At 41.8% G+C, this 22,402-nt stretch overlaps 1 protein-coding gene across 3 annotated transcripts in view; it reads right to left on the bottom strand.

Moving 5' to 3' along the window:
- Positions 1-656: 656 nt before the first annotated feature.
- The window catches only part of FCHSD2 (FCH and double SH3 domains 2), a 299,344-nt gene continuing 277,598 nt past the window's right edge, over positions 657-22,402 (bottom strand). For 2 of the 3 annotated variants that reach the window (XM_060103089.1, XM_060103087.1), the window contains 7 exons: positions 14,043-14,177; positions 8,610-8,693; positions 8,312-8,489; positions 7,806-8,026; positions 6,708-6,837; positions 6,483-6,565; positions 1,719-3,776 (listed from right to left, as the gene is read on the bottom strand). In XM_060103089.1, the coding sequence (XP_059959072.1) occupies positions 3,693-3,776; positions 6,483-6,565; positions 6,708-6,837; positions 7,806-8,026; positions 8,312-8,489; positions 8,610-8,693; positions 14,043-14,177 (915 nt within the window). In that variant the 3' untranslated portion in view covers positions 1,719-3,692. Of the gene's footprint in view, positions 714-1,718; positions 3,777-6,482; positions 6,566-6,707; positions 6,838-7,805; positions 8,027-8,311; positions 8,490-8,609; positions 8,694-14,042; positions 14,178-22,402 lie in introns of those variants that run through there. The other variant, XM_060103088.1, reaches the window with a different exon arrangement.

The following is a 22,402-nucleotide window of genomic DNA, read 5'->3' as shown; positions in this document are numbered from 1 at the left end:
CTAGAACGTAAGAGTTGGATCAACCCTTGGAAATCATCTCATTCTACTTCTTTTAAAGCCGGGGTTGTGGCAGCCCGGTGGAAAGGGCGTCCATGAAGTGGTGGCAGGGCTAAGGCCAGAGGATATCCTCCCAGTTGCTTCTGTCTGCCTGTGGGTGTGGGCTGGGGTGGTGGGTCATAGAGGAAAGGGATCTAGCTGATGTGCTGCGAATCTGGTTCAGCTGCCTTACCTTTAGTTCCTGGGATGAAGGAGGCCCCAATATAGCTATGATACAGGGGTGGGATGATTAGCTTAATTCCGTCCGCTGGTCACAGACCAGGCCTCTGGGGCCAACAGTAGTCTTGAATGCGAGCAGCTTTCATTAGCAGGGGAAGGCAAAGATGGAACTGATATTAAGTGTGCATGATAGTCCTTACCATATTTACGGTGAAGCGCTTTCACACCCACTCTTTCCATTGGGCCTCGTGACAGCCCTGTGTTACTAGGAGGCTGGAAGGAGCAGTTCTGTAGGGGGTGCTGCTGAAGGTGGGGGAGGTGATGGTGAGGAATGCTTGTGGTGCCCACCCTGTGCTGCACACTTTACATGTCCTTGGATCCACAGCATTATTCTCATGTTTCCGATGGGGACACTGAAGCTGGGTTCCACAGCTGTCAAGTGGGAGGCAGGATTTAACTCAGACCTTCCAACTCCAAAGTCCATGTTGTCTTCTATGCTGTTGGTGGGAGTGTCAATGGATACGGTCATTTTGGAGGCCAATTTGGCAATATCTAACAAAATTAAATACACACATACCCTTTTGACTCTCAAATTACGTATTTAGGAATTCACCCAATATTTTTACTGGAACAAATTTTTAAAGAATTATGTACAAAGGTGTTAATTTCAACTTTCGAATAGCAAATGGATGAATACAACCTCATCATCCATCACTGTAGGAATGTTTAAATTATGATATATCCTAACAGTGGAATATAATGCAGCCTTCAAAAAGAATGAGGCAAACCTAAATGTATTATATAATCTCACATATAAAGGCAGTGTGTGCATATGAGTTCTATGCACAGAAAACGTCTGGAAGAATACATATAGCACATACGCAGCTCTGGAAGAGGAGGGCTGTGGGGCCCCTCCCCTAACAGGCTGACCTCTGGTCCTCACTGGGCCGGCTGGCAGCCAGAGGGACTTGGCTTTTCACCTGGAATCCTCTAGCCGCCCCCGAGACCAGTAAAATCTCCTTCCCTTGACTCATTACTCAGGGTGGAGGTTTAGGAAAGGACAGAGTAGTCCAGAGTGCCCACTTCCTAGAAGCCAGCAGTCACATCCTCTGAGGGGACTCAGTGGCCCTCCTCTCGCCCTTCCAGCTGCAGAATCAGAGCTCCCTCCTCAGCTTCCTCAGCACACTCTCTGCCTCGCCCTTCCAGCACCTCACACAGTACTGTCCTCACGTGTATACCTTTTTTCTCCACTGGGAAAGAATCTTGAGAGCCAAGACTACAACTTATTTCTATCTCTAGCATTCAGGGTATTAGACCTGGCAGGTGGGTGGCATGCGGGACTGTTTGTCCCATGGATGGATTAATTTACTTACCCCTCTGTATCTGTTGTAGGGTTTAAAGGAGGGCCTAGAAGTGTCTTTATAAGAAGCACTGGGTATTTGGAAAAGCCTGCTTACCCAAATCTTTTTATAAGTAAAACTTAGAAAACTTAATTCCATTTTTTTTATTATCCAACATTTTATACATAATAAATACAAAGTTTTTACAGCCACTGTAAAGAAAGCACATCTGCACAGAGGCACTTCCTCTGAGCCCAGCCGTGTGCACTGTGACACTGGATTACATGTCCTGGAGGGAGGGGTTCTTTTTAAAAAGGAGGCGTATTTTTACAACTTTGTTTTTTTAAAATAAAATTAGCAGCTCTTCCAAAAAATATTTTAAAATATAACAAAAGATTTCAAATAACCCTCTGAGAATGTGGAAAACCCAGATTCAAGGACAATTTTGCTAGCTAAAGAGAGAATACAAGACTGGGTGGCAAGAACTGCCTGATTTCAGCACTTTGAAGATTTCTAAAGTGCTTTGAAGATTTTAAACTTATCAACAAACTTTAAAATCTTAAAAAAAAAAACCCACCCTTTAAATTTCTTTTTTAAACTTAAGAATAAGTTTGATAAACACAAAAAGACCTCAAATAGATCAACAGGTTAAGAAGCAAAAAACAAAAACAAAAATCCTCAAATCATGGAGAAAATTCATCAGTGGGTACTGTCACTGAAGTGATCAAATGACTAACTGAAAATTTCTAGCTCTGACCTTACTTTTGGTCAAAAATCCCATGGGGACATTTGGTGAGCATTTCAAGTTTTTAGATTCTTAGGAGGGATGGCGTTTTCAAAGCATAAGACAACTTTCGAATTAAATTCTGCAAATTTGATTTAAAAAAAAAGCAACTGGCAAATATCCCTTAGTCCCTAAGTAATGCACTCCCTATCTTCCATAGGAGGTGGAGGGCCGCCAGAGGCCTACTCTGGGATGCCTGCTGCTATGGGTTTGTTAGCTTGCAGAGAAGGCTACTCCTGGCTCTCCCTGTGACATGGAGAACCTGTCAATTTGCACCTGTGGAATCCTTTAGTCCTTCACAGGAAGCTAGTTTCCATGAGCCACAGGTTCTTCTTCCCAAGGAAATGTCAGGTCAGTTGGACCTGGGAAGCTGCATTTTATGTGGTGGGTGGCTGCCTGGGCCAGTGGGCTGGCTTGGGAATAAAATAATGCTAGAGGCCTCCCCAGTAGAGAAGCTCGACAAGGCAAGTATGTGTCCCCAGTTTATCTAGACATTCAGATTCTAAGGATACTGGTCAGAATAGTATACGCTGCAAAAATTAAAATGAAAAATACCCAAATATAAAAAGAACATTAAATTGGCTCATTTCAGATCTGGAAGCTCCATTTCTGCTTTCGCCACAGCCTCCTTTCTATTAGTCTATGTGATGGGATGAGATTCGGCTACTAGTTCAGCCCCTCCATGTTAGCTCCACTAATACTAAATGAATGGCATAAATATTAATACAAAGGACACTGTTATTGTTTTAAATCTGTTAGTTGTGGAAGAGATGTGCATTAATGCAGTTGGTGCTAAACTCAGGGCAGTCCATTTTTTTCCAATACAGTTTCAGTTTCTCAATTTGAGGACTAACTGCGGGGAGGAGCCAGCCTCTCCTGAAATCCCTCTTCCTGCTTCCTTATGTAGCCAACATGATCTGATTAAACTCAATCAGATGAGCAAAAGCCACCTGAAGAAAGATGAGAATCTTTGCCACATCCTTGTGGCCACAGTAATATACTGTACGAGTGCACATGATCAGTATCTCTGTGACTGTGCCCTGATTGAGGCCTGGTCTTGAGTCTCATACAAAAATGGGCCACTGTTAGGCAAGAGGGCTGTCCCCCTCTGTGCTTCTAGGGCCCTCTAGGATTTGTGCTGTGGTAGGAGAGATGACATAGAAAATGACAACAAAAAAAGGCACAAAATATTCAGAACATGGGAGGAGTCTACCAGGCCACCCAGTCACATATAATCCTCCTTGTTTTTGCTCTGTTCGAGTCATCATCATGCAAAGGTGCCTAAAAAACAAGACTGGCCAAACTCTAAGCCTGGCCTTGATTGTAGCAGTAACGGACGGGCAAAGCCATCATCACACCAGTGTGATTTCCACATCCTCGATCTTCTCTGCTGGCCTTCGGTGGTTCTGCGTAGGTGGAGGGGGAGCTGCCCGGACCTGAGCAGGAAACCATCACATGGATTGTCAGTCAGCTTCCCGATTCAGTGCCTGAAGCATCCAAACCCCAACTAGTCATTTATCCAAGGACATGGGCACCCCAGGGCTCTCAGAAATGCTCTAAGCATGTGCTTTCAACTTAATTTTCACAACTTCTTACACTGAGAAGGACCTACTGTTCTGGATGAAATGTGAAACTCATGATTCAGGTTCTTGCCTCGGCTGAAATCCTCATGGGCACAAGAGTCTTTGTAGCCCTAAAAGCCTCGTCCAAAGCAAAGGCCTAGAGTTGAAAGCAAGAGAGCAATGCTTGGAGAACTGAAAACCTTTCAACATGTCTTGGAAGGAGAGTTGCAAGAGAGAAGACTAGAGAAGTAGGCTGGGGGTAAGTCATGAAGGGCCTCATTAATCCATATTTTAAAATCGGAGCTTTATTCTGTAGGCAAAGAGGAATCTTTGGTGGATTTTTTTTTTTTTTTTTTTTTTTTTTTTTTTGCGTTATGCGGGCCTCTCACTGTTGTGGACTCTCCCGTTGCGGAGCACAGGCTCCGGATGCGCAGGCTCAGCGGCCATGGCTCACGGGACCAGCCGTTCCGCGGCATGTGGGATCCTCCCCGACCGGGGCACGAACCCGTGTCCCCTGCATCGGCAGGCAGACTCTCAACCACTGCGCCACCAGGGAAGCCCCTTTGGTGGATTTTAAACAGCAGTATCAGATGTGTGAAAAGATGACTCAGGTAAAAGTTTGAAGAAAACAGTGGTGGTGGGAGAGAATACAGGTGACAGTTTTGGAGACTCCGGTGGTGGTCTGAAAGAAAGCTGATGTTGGCCTGAACTAGGGTACCGGCAGTGGGGGAGCAGAGGGTGGAAAACTTGACAGCTGCCTCCAAGGTAAACCTGGCAGGACTTGTGATGACCCTTTGTGGAAGGCAGGGTCAGGGAGGTGTCACGAGTGATGGCAGAGCACTGGCAGGATGGGGTCACCGCTCACCAGGACAGGAAATATGGGAGAAGGAGTATGTCTGGGAGGGAAGATAATTAACTCGTGTTTTGCTGAGTTTTGGGGGTTTTGGTACATACACACTGAGATTTCCACAAGTCTGAAGCTCAGGGAAGAGACTGGATTGGCAGTTATAAATCTGGGAGTTGTCAGTAAATAAATGGTTATCAAAGCCTTGGGAGTAGATGAGATTACTCAGAGGGTGACTCTAAGGACTTTAAGAGAAGCAGCCCATGGAAGGAACCCTGAGAAGCATCAACAGAGATGGACAGAGGCAGAGAAGCCCGCAAAGGTCAATGAAAACATAACAGGGAAGAGCCAATTCTGACTGTGTGTTGGATCTGTTTCTTTGACTTTAACCTTTGCTCTTCGTTGCTTTTGTTATTATAATCATACATAGTGGCCTGCCTCAGGGAACCCTGCCCCTCTGCCTGAATGTTAAACTAAAGTGCCTTTGTTCAGCTCACAGGGAGACAATCTGACCCTGCCCACCTGTGAATGGCTGCAGAAAAGAAGAAATTAACACATCCCCTCCCCATGCGGGCCAAGCAGGCAAAACTAATGGCCTTTTAACTTTACTTCCTCACCTCCTCCCCCATCTCTGTTCTATAAAATAAACAGGCATCCAGACCCCATAAGATGGTTTTTTGGGAACTCTAGTCTGCCATCTTCTTGGTCTGCCGGTTTTCCTATAAAGTCGCTATTCTTCGCCTCAGTACCTCGTCTCCCGATTTATTGGCCTGTCGTGTGGCGAGAAGAGTGAGCTTGGACTCAGTAACAAAAAGGAAGGGCCAGGAAGTAGAAAGCAGACCAGGAAAGTGTGGTAGAACAAACAGGTCCACTTCTCTCCATTCCCGCTCTTACCCGCTAGTCCACACTACTGTCCCCTCTTGCTTGGACCACTGCTCCTGCGTCCGTTCTATCACCTTCCATTCATCCTCCACTTAGCTGCCATAGTAGTGTTTTAAAAATGCACAACTGGTCATGTCACTGTCCTGCTTACAATCTTACAATAGCTTCCTAAACTTTTAGGATCAAGAACCAAGTCCTTAACAAGGTACTCAATATCTGCAGAATGAACAAAGCCAAAGGTAGTGAGTGGTTCAAAGAACTGTCAAATGCTGATAAGGGGGTCTAGGAAAATAAAATTGCAAATATGCACTAGATTAGCATGCAAAAGTTATGACCTTGGAAGAGCTGTTTCACAGTGAGGTGGTGGGGTGGAGTCAGAGTGAGGGGTGAGTAGAGGTGATTATTTGTAAGAATAGATTCCTTTGAGAATAGAAGCTCTCAAACCTCAAAATGCATGTATCTTATTTCATCTCAGTGTCCGTCAAAGAGGCAATTAGAGGCCTGGAAAATAGGTTCTCATAAAATGCCTGCTGGAAAAAGAAATGCTTCTGTTTCACAATTAGACCACTTTAATGCTCACCAGAGCTTGTTATAATTTAAATACACTTTCATAGCTGTCACCTTGCAATCTCACCATGGCTCAGTGAGGAAAGCACCAGTGTAAGCTAGACCTTCCAAGATGTGTTCATTTTTATAGCCTTCCTTTTCCAGAGCTCTTTTTAACTTCCCAACTCCATCTTACCCTGGCATGGAGGGAATTAGTAACAACACAGGGGTCATGGAGATACATTCATTTCTAACTTTCAATTTGGAGAAACTATGCATTCTATAACCCTGCCAGATAAGAGACTTACAGGTCGTAGCTTCCCATATGAGGTCTCAGGAGTATGTCTGGATGCCTGTGAGAATCCTGGCGATTCGGCATGGAAGCTGTTTTCTAAGGGAGGGAATCAAAGAAGCTCAATTTATTCGTGTTGTTGAGCAATAAAAATGCTAATGCAGATCTGTTTGCTCTTCAGGTGAACATGTGGATTTCTGAATGAAAGTGTATGTAGACCCATGCCCAGGAGAACCCTTACCATTTGCTGAAGGAGAGCGGGGGAAGTACTGGGAGCTCCTCTTATCTGGGCTGGGGTAAGGGCTACTAGGAGGCTGGTCATACAGTGGCAGTGGAGGCAGGGAGCCGGGCAGCTTGGGGGAGGGAGAGATCTGCAGCAAAGGGAAGAGAGGTTACCAAGTGCTCACTTGAGGAAGGAGAGACTAGCAGGCTTCTCTGACTACTCCTGGCAAATTACTTTTCTTTGGAGCTAAGTTATGATTATTAACTTTCTTGGTCAGCCTCATTAGAAGCAAATGAGCCTAGAATAACCATCCCAACCCCCAGTTTTGTGTTGCATTTAACTTTTTCCTTCCACAGATCTCATTATACTACTGACTTTAGTTTATCTTAAACAGTTACCAAGTCAAACCATTCTCTAGAGTTCTATTAAAAACATACCAAATTAGTTCAGTGAAGAACAAAAAAAGGGACAAGTTGTATTTTTCAGTGAAGATAAAATAATTGGCTGAGTTTCTGATTTCCCCACGTTCTGTAAATGTCACGCTAAGTGGTCACAATACCACACAAGCAAGATGGACAGACATGTTCCTTATGGTCCTGGACCTGCCAGGCCTGCTGTGACTGATCCGAACTAGAAGTTTCCTGTAAAGACGAGGTTTGCTATGATGAGCTAAGCCTATGGAGCTCTGGCAGGCTCATCAGTTCTCTGAAAAGGACTAGCAGGACCTGGGCTGGGCAGGGAGGCTCTGACGGTGTGAGGGAGAAAAAGAGCAAGCTAATATTTTTACTGCATAAACTAACCACAGAGACAATACATTCCCTCTCTGGTTTCTTTCTATCTCTCCACCAAACTATTCTTTTGTATGTCACACACAACTTAGTATTTTGGTTCCCCATTTCAGAGAACAGAATGTGGGAGAAGTGAGCTGTCATACAGCCACTGCACAAGAGCCTGACTGACAAGTCTCTGCTTCCCAAATTCAGTTTTGCAGAAACCCGGCAACCAAGGATTGGAGTGGTGAGGGTGAGGCCAAGACCACAGCCCACTTTCGCGTGGGTCAGCAGACTCCTTGGGAGTCATTTTCTTTTAATTCAGCTTTCTCCCCCTGTTGTGCACCTGAATCTCTCGCATCCATGGAGTGTCACCATTTTCTGAGGCTGAAAGTTCTTCCACTAGCACTGACGGGAAAACTCCAATCCTCCCATTGAATTCCCCTTCCCAGAAGCCATCGTCATCCTGGTTTTCTTTGTTCAAGATTCGGATGATTGCTCCCTCAGGAAAAGATAATTCATCATCTGTCTGGCCCTCGTAGTCATAAAGTGCTTTCACAAAACAGACTAGGTAGCAAGAGAGAGAAAAATGCAGTAAGAACACCGACAACCAGGTTACTTTTGCAGCCACCCCATGCACAAGTGACAACTAAAAGGCCATCGTACAGCTATAATTCTGTACTCACTGAAGATCAACTTTAGGGCTCTACTGTACAAGATAAACGTGACCAAATAAACATATTACAGAAAGGGAATAAAGTTGTGCTTTTTAACCTACTGAAGGCTGACTCCAGGGTAATACAGTTTAGGCCAAATGTGACCAAATAAAGAGTGCCTTGTTTCAGTCTTTACCACTGGCATCTCCGTTGAGGCTGCCTGAAACGAGTTCGGCCTCCGTGGAATTGCTGGATGTGTGTGACCGACTGTCCAAAGCAGCCAAGGACTGCAGCATGCTCAGCAGACTGTTCGAGGTGGGAAACTGTAGGTACTTTTCTGGTACATAACCCACTTGGCCGACTTTATTTCGAGCCTGAGTAAAAGACATGTGACAAAACAGGTTTGCACACACAATTTGGACAGGGTACAACAAGAACCAAAACAAACTCCTGAAAATGTCACAAGAAGGGGCGATATGAGCAAAGGAATATACCTTTACCCAGTCTTCCATATCTCCATCTTCAATCACTTCTAACACCTCATGTTCCTCAATGGTCAACTCATCTGGTTGAGAAGCCTGCAATGTAGGATGGTCATGGACAAAATTAAAAAGGTTAGATAAAGAGCAGATGTGAACTGATCATAACAAAAACTGGGGATCAAAATATTGAAATGATTTTGAAAAACGTATTGAACATAAAAACTTGAGTGTTGTAAAACTATCATAATGAGGTGAAGTTTTACTTTAAAAAACTAAACAAAATAAAGCCACAACAAAAACTGGAGAAACGGAATCCTCAAGAGGCAATCAGGTTCAGTGAACACAGCACTCTGCTGGAAGTAGAGGACCTGGGTTCTAGCTCCAGCTTATGTATCTATTGGTAAGTTATTCAACTTCTTGATGCCTCCATTTCTTCAAAATGACAATCCTGCCATTCTCGGGAAGATGGGGGAGTTAGTGTGGGATGAATAAGCACAGAACCATGATGATTTGGGAAGCACAAGCAAAGGAGAAAGCCGTGAATTAGAACTACACCAGAGGGCTACCATGGAGGTGCAGGCTGTGAAAATGCAAAGAGCTATGTACATGGATTGACTGATAGCTTGAGCAGTGCCTGGAATTCGTCTGGAATCACCGTAAAACAGTGAGAAGAAAGAGAAGAAAGTTGTAGGAGAGAAATGATTGAGATTGGTCAAAGTTTGGATTTATTATGCTCCAACTTAACTGTAGAGACTAGGCTGATCCACTTGTGTGCTTCTGCAGAAGTTGCTGTGATTTTTTTTTTTTTTAAATCCCTAACAGCAGGAGTCCACTAGCACCAGACACCTAAATACTACACCTGAGGCAGCAGAATCTGAGAGCAAGCTCTCAGGGACTCTGCAGGGGGGTTGTAGAGAGAGACTTTGTGGCTTTGTTTTCTAGAGACTTGCTTGTCACATGTAACAGGAGGGGACTGCGGACATCTTCTGGCTCTTAGTGAAAAGCCTTAAAAGCTTTCCCCAAGTCCCAACATTAGTTAAAACTACTGCTTTAGACCATATAGTTTTTCAGATCTCACAGTCTCAAAGTGTAAAATATCTCCAAATTACACAAGCAAAGGTAAGGCAAGACTCATTTCCAAAGACTCATTTCCCATTTCATGTACATTTCATCAAACCCAGATTCTGGATATTGCTATAATAGCTACTTGAGACCGAAAAATAGTATTGAAAATGGCTGACCAATCAGAAATACTCCAGGACCAGAATTTTAAGTAGATTACCTCTGATCTCAAAATATGAGAAAAAAAAAGCTCACTGATTTTTGATAGCTTTTCCAATGGAATTTTTTAAAAATTTAATTTAATTAATTTTTATACAGCAGGTTCTTATTAGTTATCTATTTGATACATATTAGTGTATATATGTCAATCCCAATCTCCCAATTCATCCCACCACCACCACCACCAACCCCCTCCAATGGAATTTTTTCACTAATCTGAAACCACACTATGCCTTGAATATACCAGCAAGAGGCACCTACATAACAAATTCTGTGGCAAAACTTAAAAAGTTATCAACACAACCAGATTTCAGTGTGTGACAGCAAAGCAGGAGGGTTAAGAACACCTTTAAATACAATGCTGCCCTTGTAAAAAAAGTCATGAAGGTCCATGCAAGTTGTCCAACATTGTTATATAAGCAGACACTAGCTTGATCATACCATACCTAAGCAGTGACCAATTCTTCCACTTGACAAGGTCAAGTCCTTTGCATGACACTTAAAACCCTGTGGTCTCTTGATGCTTTGGCCCCAGCAAACTATTCCCTATTCTCTGAACATACCACGTTCTTTATTGCCTCTATGCTTTTATCAGGCTGTTCCTTCTTTCCAGCAGGCCCTGCTCCCTCCTTCCCATATGGTGACTAGATTTAGATTACTGTGAGTTCAAGTCCAGCTTCAGTCTGTTTCTACAGGCAAGTGACCATAAGACCTTTTAGAGCCTCAGTTTTCTTTTTTATTCCTATTACAATGTAAGCTCCACGAGGGCAGAGATTTTTTGTCTGTGTTCATCAATGCTATATCCCCAAGCCTAGAAAAGAGCACAGCATGGTACATGGAAGGTGCTCACATACTGATATTTGTTGAATTAATGGGTTGGTTGATAATATCTTCATTATAGGGTTATTGAAGGGATTAGAAAAAATATATATTATATATATATATATATGTATGATTCCGGGCATACAGGACTTCATAAATGTTAGCTATTATTATTACTCATGATTTGATGCCCAGCTTATATGTTTTCCAAGACCACCCACAATGAGCTGGTTGGTTTTTCCTCCTTTTATTCTTAGATGGCTTTGAGCATCCCTCTAACACTGACTACTTTAGCACTCAAGTTAGTTGTTTGCACTTGTGCGCTTCCTATTAGAATGACTTACTTAAGGCAGGGAATGTAATTCTTCTCACTTATCCCAACTAAAGACAGCAAGTAGTCAGTAAATAGTTATTAAATAAACACGTGGTCTCACACTACCTCATGAAGTCCTAATACGCAGTGGCAGCCAGGACCCCAGAAGCAGCCATGCCCTCCATTCCCACCACTCCCACCACCATCTCTCTAAATTTCCTGTTTTCTTTTAAAACAATATGATTTTTCCTGATTACAAAAGTAATACATGTTCACTGTAGAAAAGCTAGAAATATGTATAATTAAGACCTTAAGGTAATACAATTTGGTATCTTACTTTTTGGACATATTTCTTCTTACATAAAAAACTCTAATATAATTTTCAATTATCTTCATAAAATTTTGTTATGGTTACATTATATGAATGGTTAATTTATTTAACTATTTCCTTATTGGACTGCCAACTTTGCTATTATAAAGTAGTACTATGATGAAAGAGCATTTTGTATCCAGAATGTTCTTCTATATTGTGGGTCACTTTCTTAGGATATATACTATAGTAGGGTCAAAGTTATGAGCATTTTTAAGGCTTTTGAAACTACTCCTCAAATTTAGCTTTTCTTTGCTCTCACCAGATTAACTTAGGCCTTCTTTGCTGGTCTGGACCATAGGAATCACAACTAGGTTTATAGTTAGTCTCTCTCCACTCTAATCTACCCTCTCTGGAATATCTATACCACAACCAGGGTTACCTTATTTAAAAGCCCAGTCTGATTTTAGGACACCCAATGGCTTCCTTCAGCCAGGATAAAAGCCAAACTCAGTCTGATCTACAGGTCTATCTGACATCTTTACTTCCAGCTGCTCTATTTCCCACACTTGATGCTCACACATCACTGAGTTTAACATTTCCTGAACACCCTATTATCTCATCAAACTGTGTCTCTGTATCTGCTGTTTGCTTATAAGGCTCTTTCCCTTCCCTACCTTATCACTGTAACTAGAAAGATCTTATTCATGACCCCACTGAAATGCTACCTCATTTGTAAAATTCCTCAGATGTAATAATCACTCAGATACCTAGGACCCTCTCTGTTTAAGGACCTTAAATTTTAATTCTGGAACTTCAAAGTAAATATAATACTGAGACGGAAGATAGGGAAACAATCCCAACCAAGTTTTATAATACTTTAAAACACCTTACAAGTATCTTGGAAGATGACTTCAAATTTTCAAAAGGTTATCAAAACAGTTTACATTGGGAAAAAAAAAATCCCAACCCTTTTAGAAAAGGAAGTATTGTTAACTTAAATATATAATAAAAGGATGTTAAATGAAAAAAGGTCTGGTAATCACTGATATTGAGGAGTAAATAATATCAGCTTTTGGCTCTCCAGGGATGGTGGTGGTAGTAGTGAGACTGTCCCATGTATGATTTAGATTCTCTTCAGACCCTGCCTCTGCTGTTGTCCCTTGAGCATGGCATTAACATGAAAGGAATTCATTTAAATTAATGCCATTCATTAAAATGAAAGGGATTCATTTGTTCATGCCTTCCTTACATCATTCATTTATTCATTCCACAATTATTTCCTGATGACCCACTATGTGCCAGGCACTGTCCTAGGTGCTGAAGATGCATACACAAGGTACACAGACAAGGTTTCTGCCTTCATGGACCTTTAGTGGAGAGTCAGATAAAGAAGTATGAAAACAAACAAGATTCAGTTTGGTTGGTGATAGGTGCTATATAGTAAATACATGAGGACAAAAGGGCAATGGGATAGAGTTGTGACTGGGGAGTTGGCTATGCATTTAGGTGGTCAGGGGAAACCTGACGAGGCACTATTTGAGCTGAGCCTATATGAAGAGCAGTGGGCAGCCAACCAAGATTTGGGAAAAGACAGTTCCAGGTAGGGGAGCAGCAAGTGCAAAGCTGTCAAGTCAGAGAGGAGCATAGTGCTTTTGAAGACTGAAAGGCAGCCAGAGTTGCTAACGTGTAGTGCATGGGCTGGGTGGGTTGGTCTGACATGAAGCTAAGGAGATTTGCAGGGGCCAGATCAATCTGGACATTATAGACCCTCGTGAAGAGTTTATTTTTCTTTGTGTGATGGAAAGCTTATAAAGGGTTTTAGACAGGGGAATAAAATAACCTCCTATACATATTAAAGATAATTCTGGCTGCAGAGTGGAAAGTGGACTGTTGGTAGACAAATATGAAGAAGGGATACCAATTATTAGGGTTTTTTTTCTTTTACAGTAATCAAAGCAGTGGCCTAGACCAAGATGCGAAATGTGAATGGATTCAGGATATATTTTGGAGGTGGACTCAACAGGACTGGCTAGTGATTGATGAAGGGAGTAAGGAAAAGAGAGGAACCGGGGAACTGAAACTCAATTTACTTTGTTTGAGTAAAAAGTTAATGTGAAAGCAGGGCAGGGGTGAGAGAGATTAAGAACTATTATACCAAATCAGGTTTGGAAGTTCAGGAATCTATTTATCCAGATCCCTGCTTAACCTGGAAATAAGGGGTGGTTATATTAAGGTTAGGAAAGGTAAAGTTTAACAAAACTGCTCTGCCAAGCAATTTTATTTTAATACCAATTTTGAGAACTATCGTAAAGGAGGGTCTTGTGTCAGGCAATTGATAAGGGTAAGAGTTCTAGTTACAGAAAATTTACTAGATGTCAGGCACTGTGCTAAATGCTTTGCTATAAAAGTGGTATCTCATTTAGTCTTCAAACTAGCCCTATAATATTATCCCCATAATACCGATAAGAAAACTGAGGCTCACAGAGACCAAGGGACTAGCGTGGTTATGTAGATCGTAAGTGTCAGAGACAGGATTTTAACCGAGGCAGTCTGATGTCAGAGCCTGGACTCTTTCCCATTATGTTATGTTGCCTCTAATATGAACTGAACACCAATTTTATGATAAGTACAGTATAAGAGGCTGGGTAGATACAGTTACTTGTATCTTCAGAGTTGTCACAATTTAATATGAGAAGTATGTTAGAGAAATACAAACCTTATAGGAATAAACAACTTTGCAGGTGAGTGGATAATTTCTTAAGGTGCCAGAAGGGCTGGAACTGCTGTCATCAAAAACATCCATGTTGTCTTCAAACTCTTCTCCTTCTTCTCTTTCGGTATCTGCATTAAGCTAGGAAAAATCAGAAGCCATTGGCTAGCTTGCTTACTTCAAGAAAATGGATGAGAGCAGGAAAAACACTTAAAACCTGATTGTTTCAAAATGTTAATTTACTTATCAACTGCAGAAAAGTATCTGTTCTGTTCTCACTTGCATTTTTCATGTTATGAAAGGACAGAGTTTTTTTTTCTTTTTAAAACCAAGAGTCAGTTAAATACTGATTAATGAAGGCCTCTTACCACTTTAAACTGATCATATTAGGAAACAGTAAAAAGATTTCTAAGTGCTACTAATGATGTGGAGAAACAGGTTTTCAGCTATGGCTGGTAGGAATGTAAACTGTACATCCTTGAAAAGAACCCCCACCTACTGAAATTAAAAACTAAACGTGACACTTGATCTAGCAATTTCACTTTTGTGAATCTATTATGGAGAAATAAAAGCACCAGGATGTAAGACGATATATTCTAGGATGTTTACTGCAACATTGTCTGTAGTGGTAAAAGCCTGGACACAACCTATATGTCCATCAGTAGAGGAATGTCTGAATAAACTATGATGTGTTCATAACATAGATAAATAACACCCATTAAAAATGAGTTAGGGACTAGAAAGCCCCAAAATAAATCAGTACATATATGGTTACATGATTTTTTTTTTTTTTTTTGCGGTACACGGGCCTCTCACTGTTGTGGCCTCTCCCGTTGTGGAGCACAGGCTCCGGACGCGCAGGCTCAGCAGCCATGGCCCATGGGCCCAGCCATTCTGCGGCATGTGGGATCTTCCCGGACCGGGGTACGAACCCGTGTCCCCTGCATCGGCAGGCAGACTCTCATCCACTGCGCCACCAGGGAAGCCCTGGTTACATGATTTTTGACAAGAGTCCCAAGACGTTCAGTGAGGAAAAGAGAGTCTTTTCCACAAATGATACTAGGAAAACTGGATATCCACAGGTAAAAGAGTGAAGTTGGACCCTTATCTTACAAAAATTAACTCGGGACTTCCCTGGCGGTCCAGTGTGGTTAAGACTCTGTGCTTCCACTTCAGGGGGTGTGGGTTCGATCCTTGGCCTGGGAACTAAGATCCCATATGCCACATGGCGTGGCCAAACAAACAAAAAAACCCCCAAAAAACCCTTAAATGGACAGAAGACCTAAACATAAAAGCTAAAGCTATAAAACTTTTAGAAGAAGACAAAGGGGAAAAGCTTCATGACACCAGATTTGGCAATGATTTCTTGAATATGAAACCAAAAGCATAGGTAACAAGAGAAAAAAAATAGACAAATTGGACTACATCAAATTTAAAACTTTTGTGCATCAAAGGACAACAGAGTAAAAAGGCAACCCACAGAATGGAAGAAAATATCTGCGAATCATATCTGATAAGGGATTGGGACTTCCCTGGTGGTCCAGTGGGTAAGACTCCGCGCTCCCAATGCAGGGGGCCCGGGTTCGATCTCTGTTCGGGGAACTAGATCCCGCATGCAGGCCGCAACTAAGAAGTCCACATGCCGCAACTAAGAAGCCTGCATGCCGCAACTAAAAGATCCTGCACGCCGCAACTAAAGACCCCACATGCCACAATGAAGATCCCGTGTGCTGCAACTAAGACCTGGCGCAGCCTAAAAAAAAACAAAAACAAAAAAAGATTAAAAAAAATCTGATAAGGGATTAATATCCAGAATATATAAAGAATGCCTAAAACTCAACAACAAAAAACAGCTCAATTCAAAAATGGACAAAGGGGCTTCCCTGGTGGCGCAGTGGTTGAGAATCTGCCTGCCAATGCAGGGGACACGGGTTCAAGCCCTGGTCTGGGAAGATCCCACATGCTGCGGAGCAACTAGGCCCGTGAGCCACAACTACTGAGCCTGTGCATCTGGAGCCTGTGCTCTGCAACGAGAGGCCGCGATAGTGAGAGGCCCGTGCACCACGATGAAAAGTGGCCCCCGCTTGCCGCAACTAGAGAAAGCCCTCGCACAGAAACGAAGACCCAACACAGCCAAAAAAAAAAAATAATAAACAAAAATGGACAAAGGACTTGAAAAGACATTTCTTCAAAGAAGGTATACAAGTGGCCAACAAGCATATGAAAAGATGCTGAACATCACTAATCATTAGGGAAATGCAAATCAAAACCACAATGAGATACCACTTCACACCCATTAGGATGGCTATTATAAAAAAACCCAGGAATTAAGTGTTGGTAAGGATGTGGAGAAACTGCAACACTCATGCACAGCTGGTAGGAATGTAAAATATGTAGCTGCTTTGGAAAATGGTATGATGGTTCCTCAAAAAGGTTAACAGAATTACCGTATAATCCAGCAATTTCACTTCTATTCTTTCAATTCTTTTCAATTTTAATTTCTATTCTATTCTTTCAATCCTTCCTCCCAAAAGAGTCTGAAAGCAGGGACATGAACACATTTTTTTTTTTTTTTTTTTTGCAGTACGCGGGCCTCTCACTGCTGTGGCCTCTCCCGTTGCAGAGCACAGGCTCCGGACGCGCAGGCTCAGTGGCCACGGCTCACGGGCCCAGCCGCTCCGCGGCATGTGGGATCTTTCCATACTGGGGCACGAACCCATGTCCCCTGCATCGGCAGGCGGACTCTCAACCACTGTGCCACCAGGGAAGCCCATGAACACATATTTGATTACCAATCTTCATAGCAGCATTATTCAGAATAGCCAAAAGGTAGAAGCAACCCAAGCATCCACTGAGATGAGGGGATGAACAAAATGTGGTATATGACAACAGAATATTATTCAGCCTTAAAAAGGAAGGACATTCTGACACATGCTACAATGGATGAACCCTAAGGACATTAAGTGAAATAAGCCAGTCACAAAAAAGATAAATACTGTATGACTCTACTTATATGAAGTACCTAAAGTAGTCAAATTTATAGAGACAGAAAGTAGAATGTTGGTTGTCAGGGATTTGGGGGTTGGGGGACAGGGGAGTTATTTTTTAAGTTTTTATTTATATTTATTTATGGCTGTGTTGGGTCTTTGTTGCTGCACGCGGGCTTTCTCTAGTTGCGGCAAACGGGGGCTACTCTTCGTTGTGGTGTGCGGGCTTCTCAGTGCTGTGGCTTCTCTTGTTGTGGAGCACGGGCTCTAGGCGCACAGGCTTCAGTAGTTGTGGCATGTGGGCTCAGTAGTTGTGGCTCATGGGCTTTAGAGCACAGGCTCAGTAGTTGTGGTGCACAGGCTTAGTTGCTCCGTGGCATGTGGGATCTTCCTGAACCAGGGCTTGAACCCGTGACCCCTGCATTGGCAGGTGGATTCTCAAGCACTGTGCCACCAGGGAAGCCCCAGGGGAGTTATTGTTTAATTGGTATAGAGCTTCACTTTTGCAAGATGAAAAGAGTTCTGGAGACGGATGATAGTTATGGTTGCACAAAAATGTGAAGGTACTTAATGCCGCTGAACTTTATATTTAAAAAAGGTTTAAATGGTAAAGTTTATGTATATTTTGCCACAGAAAAGGGCACGGTTCCTTTTGAAATGTAGCACAAGTAAAATAATTTAACCCAGTTTGAATGTATATTGTTACCCATCATAGCTAAAAGGCATATATTAATTAAAATAGAATTGAGTGTAAAAAATGTATTTGAGTATTGTCCATTATATTAAAATACAAATAATATTTATATGAGCATAAATATCTGACAGACGTAGGCAAAGTAAGAAGAATAAAGACTGGAGAATAGAGGAGATTGGCTTGTTTTTTATATACCTCTGAACTATAAACTATTAGAATAGGCATGTTTTATTTTTATTTTTATAAATTAATTAATAATTTATTTATTTTTGACTGTGTTGGGTCTTCATTGCTGTGTGCGGGCTTTCTTTTAGTTGCAGCGAGTGGGGGCTACTCTTCGTTGCGGTGCGCAGGCCTCTCATTAAGGTGGCTTCTCCTGTGGCGGAGCATGGGCTCTAGGTGTGTGGGCTTCAGTAGTTATAGCACATGGGCTCAGTAGTTGTGGCTCATGGGCTCTACAGCGCAGGCTCAGTATTTGTGGTGCAGGGGCTTGGTTGCCCCACGGCATGTGGAATCTTCCTGGACTAGGGATTGAACCTGTGTCCCCTGCACTGGCAGGCAGATTCTTAACCACTGCGCCACCAGGGAAGCCCCTGTTTTACTTTTTAGATTAAAAATCCAATAAAGAAGAAACAGAATAGGCTCAAAGGTTTCTTGGTTTCTAGCTACATATAAACACTTATTTGGCTACTTTTCCCTATGTTTAAACATGCAAAGGCACTAATGCTTACACATTAAGGATATAAGGAATGGAGAGTCAGAACTGGGCCTTACAGTAGAACAATTAATTAAAATACCAAATACCTACTATAAGCTAGGCTCTTATATAAGCTAGGCTCTTAGATATGAAATGAAGGACGCTGTCTGCATTGCAGGAGTTCACAACCTAGAGTGGGAAATGAGCACAACCAAATGCTAAGTGCACAGAGGGCCCTGTGAAAATGGAAAGGGTGAATTGAGAAGAAGGTCAGAGATTTCCTGAGATTCAATGAGTCAAAAAGTATAGGTTGCCTATAATGTCAAGTTCTACTCTTTATTGAGTTAATGTGATTTCTCTTGTGTAATTATCACTGACATTTTAAAAGACTCTCTTCAACTGCTATTTACCTAATAAAATTCTAAAGAACTGGGGGAAGGAGAGGGTTCCTGAGGAATAAATAGTACATATTTCTTGTCACATTTATTGCCTCCATTTCAAAGACCCTGTAGTAGTCTCATTTATAACTATTACAGAAAATTTTCCACAGCTGAGTGCCTCACGTGCCTCATCTTACAAATATTCATGTATGGTCAGTCAGATCAATGACAAAACAGACTCAAATCTTGACCTTTCAAATTATCTCAGGCTTATGATCCTATTATTTTCCAATAGGGCATCATATAAAAGATGAGGTTCACATGCAGGAAACTGCTGTAAAACTAACTTAAACATATTTACATATACTTGGAAGACATTGCCTTTACATTCTAGTAAAGGTTATAGACATTTAAAAAAAACTGGGCATTACAAAAAACAAAACAAAACAAAATACCCATACATCTATAAAAACTAAAATTAAAGCCAATGTGGGTAGAACATGTTTCCAAAAATATAGCATAAGGAATGTTAATATGTACTGTGCTTTGGCACTGGGAATCAATCCAATACATTGCATTTTGGCAACATTGTTTGATACTAAACATTCCTTTCTTTCTCCTTCATTTTGAGTTCATTTTTTGATTCTCACGGAAGGGACTGAAAGGTTGCAGTGACAGCAATAGGGGTCACTGCCACATGCTTTTGCATTGCTCTAGCAGCTTTCCAAAGTATGTCATCTCAGGACAATTTTTTCCTTTTTCCTCCTCCACCCTCTGTAACTTAGCTGTTGCAATGCCTTCTTGACCCAGCATTTCTAAAATCACATTCTTCCTGTTTCTTAACGACTGCTCACTTAACCCTTTTCCTTCCTGTCATCTGACAGAATTTTAATCAAAACTATTCTTTCTAGCTGTATTAATATTTTTCCTTTCTTAGATGTTATAAAATGCTTACTCTTATTGCAAGGGCAGAAAAGAACGTTTCCAAGTTGGTTTTAGTAGCTGACCTCCTGTATTCAGCAAAATTATCTCTGAAGGGCTTCATCAGCTTTATGGTCCCTGGATCTGACAGACTTGGGTTTGAATGCTGACTATGCCATTTACTTGCTATATGACCTTGGGCAAATTATTTGACTTCTCAACTTCAATGACCTCATCTCTATAATGAAGACAATTACTTCTTAACAAGGTTATCATAAGGATTAAGTGAGGCAATACTTAAACGCTTAACACATGCTTGGTACATAGGAGGTACTTAATACATCATTATTGTTTTTATGAGAAAAGGAGAATATAGATTAAAAAAATCCAGTGACCTCCAGCACAGAGGAAGGCAGCTCCCTATATAACTGGCCAGCAGAACCTCCAAATTCCATCTAGACAGAAAAGTGATCACAGTGAACATCATTCCAGACACAACACAAGTATATTATAAAAAATGATGTTGAAAATATCAGCAAAATGGATTTCTGTTTCCAGCAAGATGGAATATTAGGGACCAGATTTAAACTCCTTCCAGAAACAACTAAAAAACTGTTCAAAATATATGAAAGAACAGTTTTCAAGACACTGGACATCATGTGATGAAAGTTAGTGATCCTTGGTGGATGGGAAACAATTTCCCCAACTTACTGTATGAAAAAAGTTTCCAAGCTGAGATATAGCAGGAGGGAACCCAAGAAAAGGATGGTGGTCTCCCTGAATTGAGGATATGGAACTGGGAATTCAGGAAGGTCAAAGTGGCTAGAGTTTGCTGGGTAGAGTAATGAAGAAATGCATAGAGAGAACTCTGGAAATCTGCAGAGGGTCTCCCTCAAGTCTTCAGCTAAGTACTGATCAGCACATATATGTCAAGAACTACCTGAAGCCAGCAATAGAACCACCCAAAGGATTAGAGGGAACAATCCTCAGCATTCACATAGGTCTGGGAATATTTCCTATTCCCTCTTAACAGAGCAGAAAACCTCATAAGGCACAGGGCATCATGTAGAGAACTGAGAATATCAGTAAGGATACAGAAGACTTGAACAACACTACAAACCCACTTGACTTAACTGACATTTATAGACCATAAGAGCTAACACCAGCAGATTATATATTCTTTTCAAGTACACATGAAACATTTACCAAGATATACCATATAATGGGCCACAAAACAAATCTCAATAAATTTAACATGACTCAAGTATGTTATCTGACCACAATGGAAATAAATTATGTCATTAATAGAAAGGTATCTGTAAAATTCCTGAATATTTGGAAATTCAATAATACTTCTAAACAACCCATGAAACAAAGAAGAAATTATTATTATTATTATTATTATTTGCAGTACATGGGCCTCCCACCGCTGTGGCCTCTCCCGCTGTGGAGCACAGGATCTGGATGCACAGGCCCAGCGGCCATGGCTCACGGGCCCAGCCGCTCCGCGGCATGTGGGATCCTCCCGGTCCGGGGCACGAACCCGCGTCCCCTGCATCAGCAGGCGGACCCTCAACCACTGCGCCACCAGGGAAGCCCCAAAGAAGAAATTAAAAGGCCAATTATAAAGTATTTAAAACTGAATGAAAATAATAACACAGTGTATCTGAACTTGTGTGGTATCTGAATTTGTGTGGTGGCGCTTAAACAACATGTAGAGGGAAATGTTTGTACCAAATGCCTATATTGGAAAAGAAGGAAAGTCTCACATCAGTGACCTTAGCTTCCACCTTAAAAAATTAGGAAAGAGCAGATTAAATCCAAATTAATCAGAAGAAAGGAAATAATAAAAACCAGAGCAGAAATCAATAAAATAAAAAATGGAAAAATGACAGGCAAAAAAGTCAATGAAATCAAAAGCTGTTTTTTTGTGTGTGAAGATACATCAAATTGATAAACCTCTAGAAGGATATCAGGGAAAAAAAAGAGGAGACACAAATAAACAATATCAGGAATAAGAGAAGTGATGTCACTACAGATTCTCCAGACAATCAAAGAATAATAAAAAATATTATGAGCAACTTTATGCCAATAAATTTGGCAGCTTAAATGGAATTGGCAAATTCTTTGAAAGATACCTATGATCAAAGTCCATTCAAGAAGAATAAGTTGAATAACCCTATCTCTATTAAAGAAATTGCATTTGTTGTTTAAAAAACTCCCACAGGGGGCTTCCCTGGTGGCACAGTGGTTGAGAATCCGCCTGCCGATGCAGGGGACATGGGTTCGTGCCCCGGTCTGGGAGGATCCCACATGCTGTGGAGCGGCTGGGCCCGTGAACCATCGCCACTGAGCCTGTGCGTCCAGAGCCTGTGCTCCGCAACAGGAGAGGCCACAACAGTGAGAGGCCCACGTACCACAAAAAACCCCCAAAAAAACCCTCCCACAGGGGACTTCCCTGGTGGTCCAGTGGGTAAGACTCTGAGCTGCCAATGCAGGGGGCCTGGGTTTGATCCCTGGTCAGGGAACGAGATCCCACATGCATGCCTCAATTAAGAAGTCCGCATGCCGCAACTAAGATCCCGCATGCCGCAACTAAGACCTGCCACAGCCTAAATTAATAAAACTCTCAAAAAAACCTCCTCCAGTTCCAGGTAACTGTTGTGACTTCTATTAAACATTTAAGG

The sequence above is a fragment of the Mesoplodon densirostris genome, chromosome 7, assembly GCF_025265405.1.
Source record: "Mesoplodon densirostris isolate mMesDen1 chromosome 7, mMesDen1 primary haplotype, whole genome shotgun sequence".
Taxonomy (NCBI): Eukaryota; Metazoa; Chordata; class Mammalia; order Artiodactyla; family Ziphiidae; genus Mesoplodon; species Mesoplodon densirostris.
Note: the sequence above shows the minus strand (reverse complement) of the source record. Positions and strands in the feature narration are given on the sequence as shown.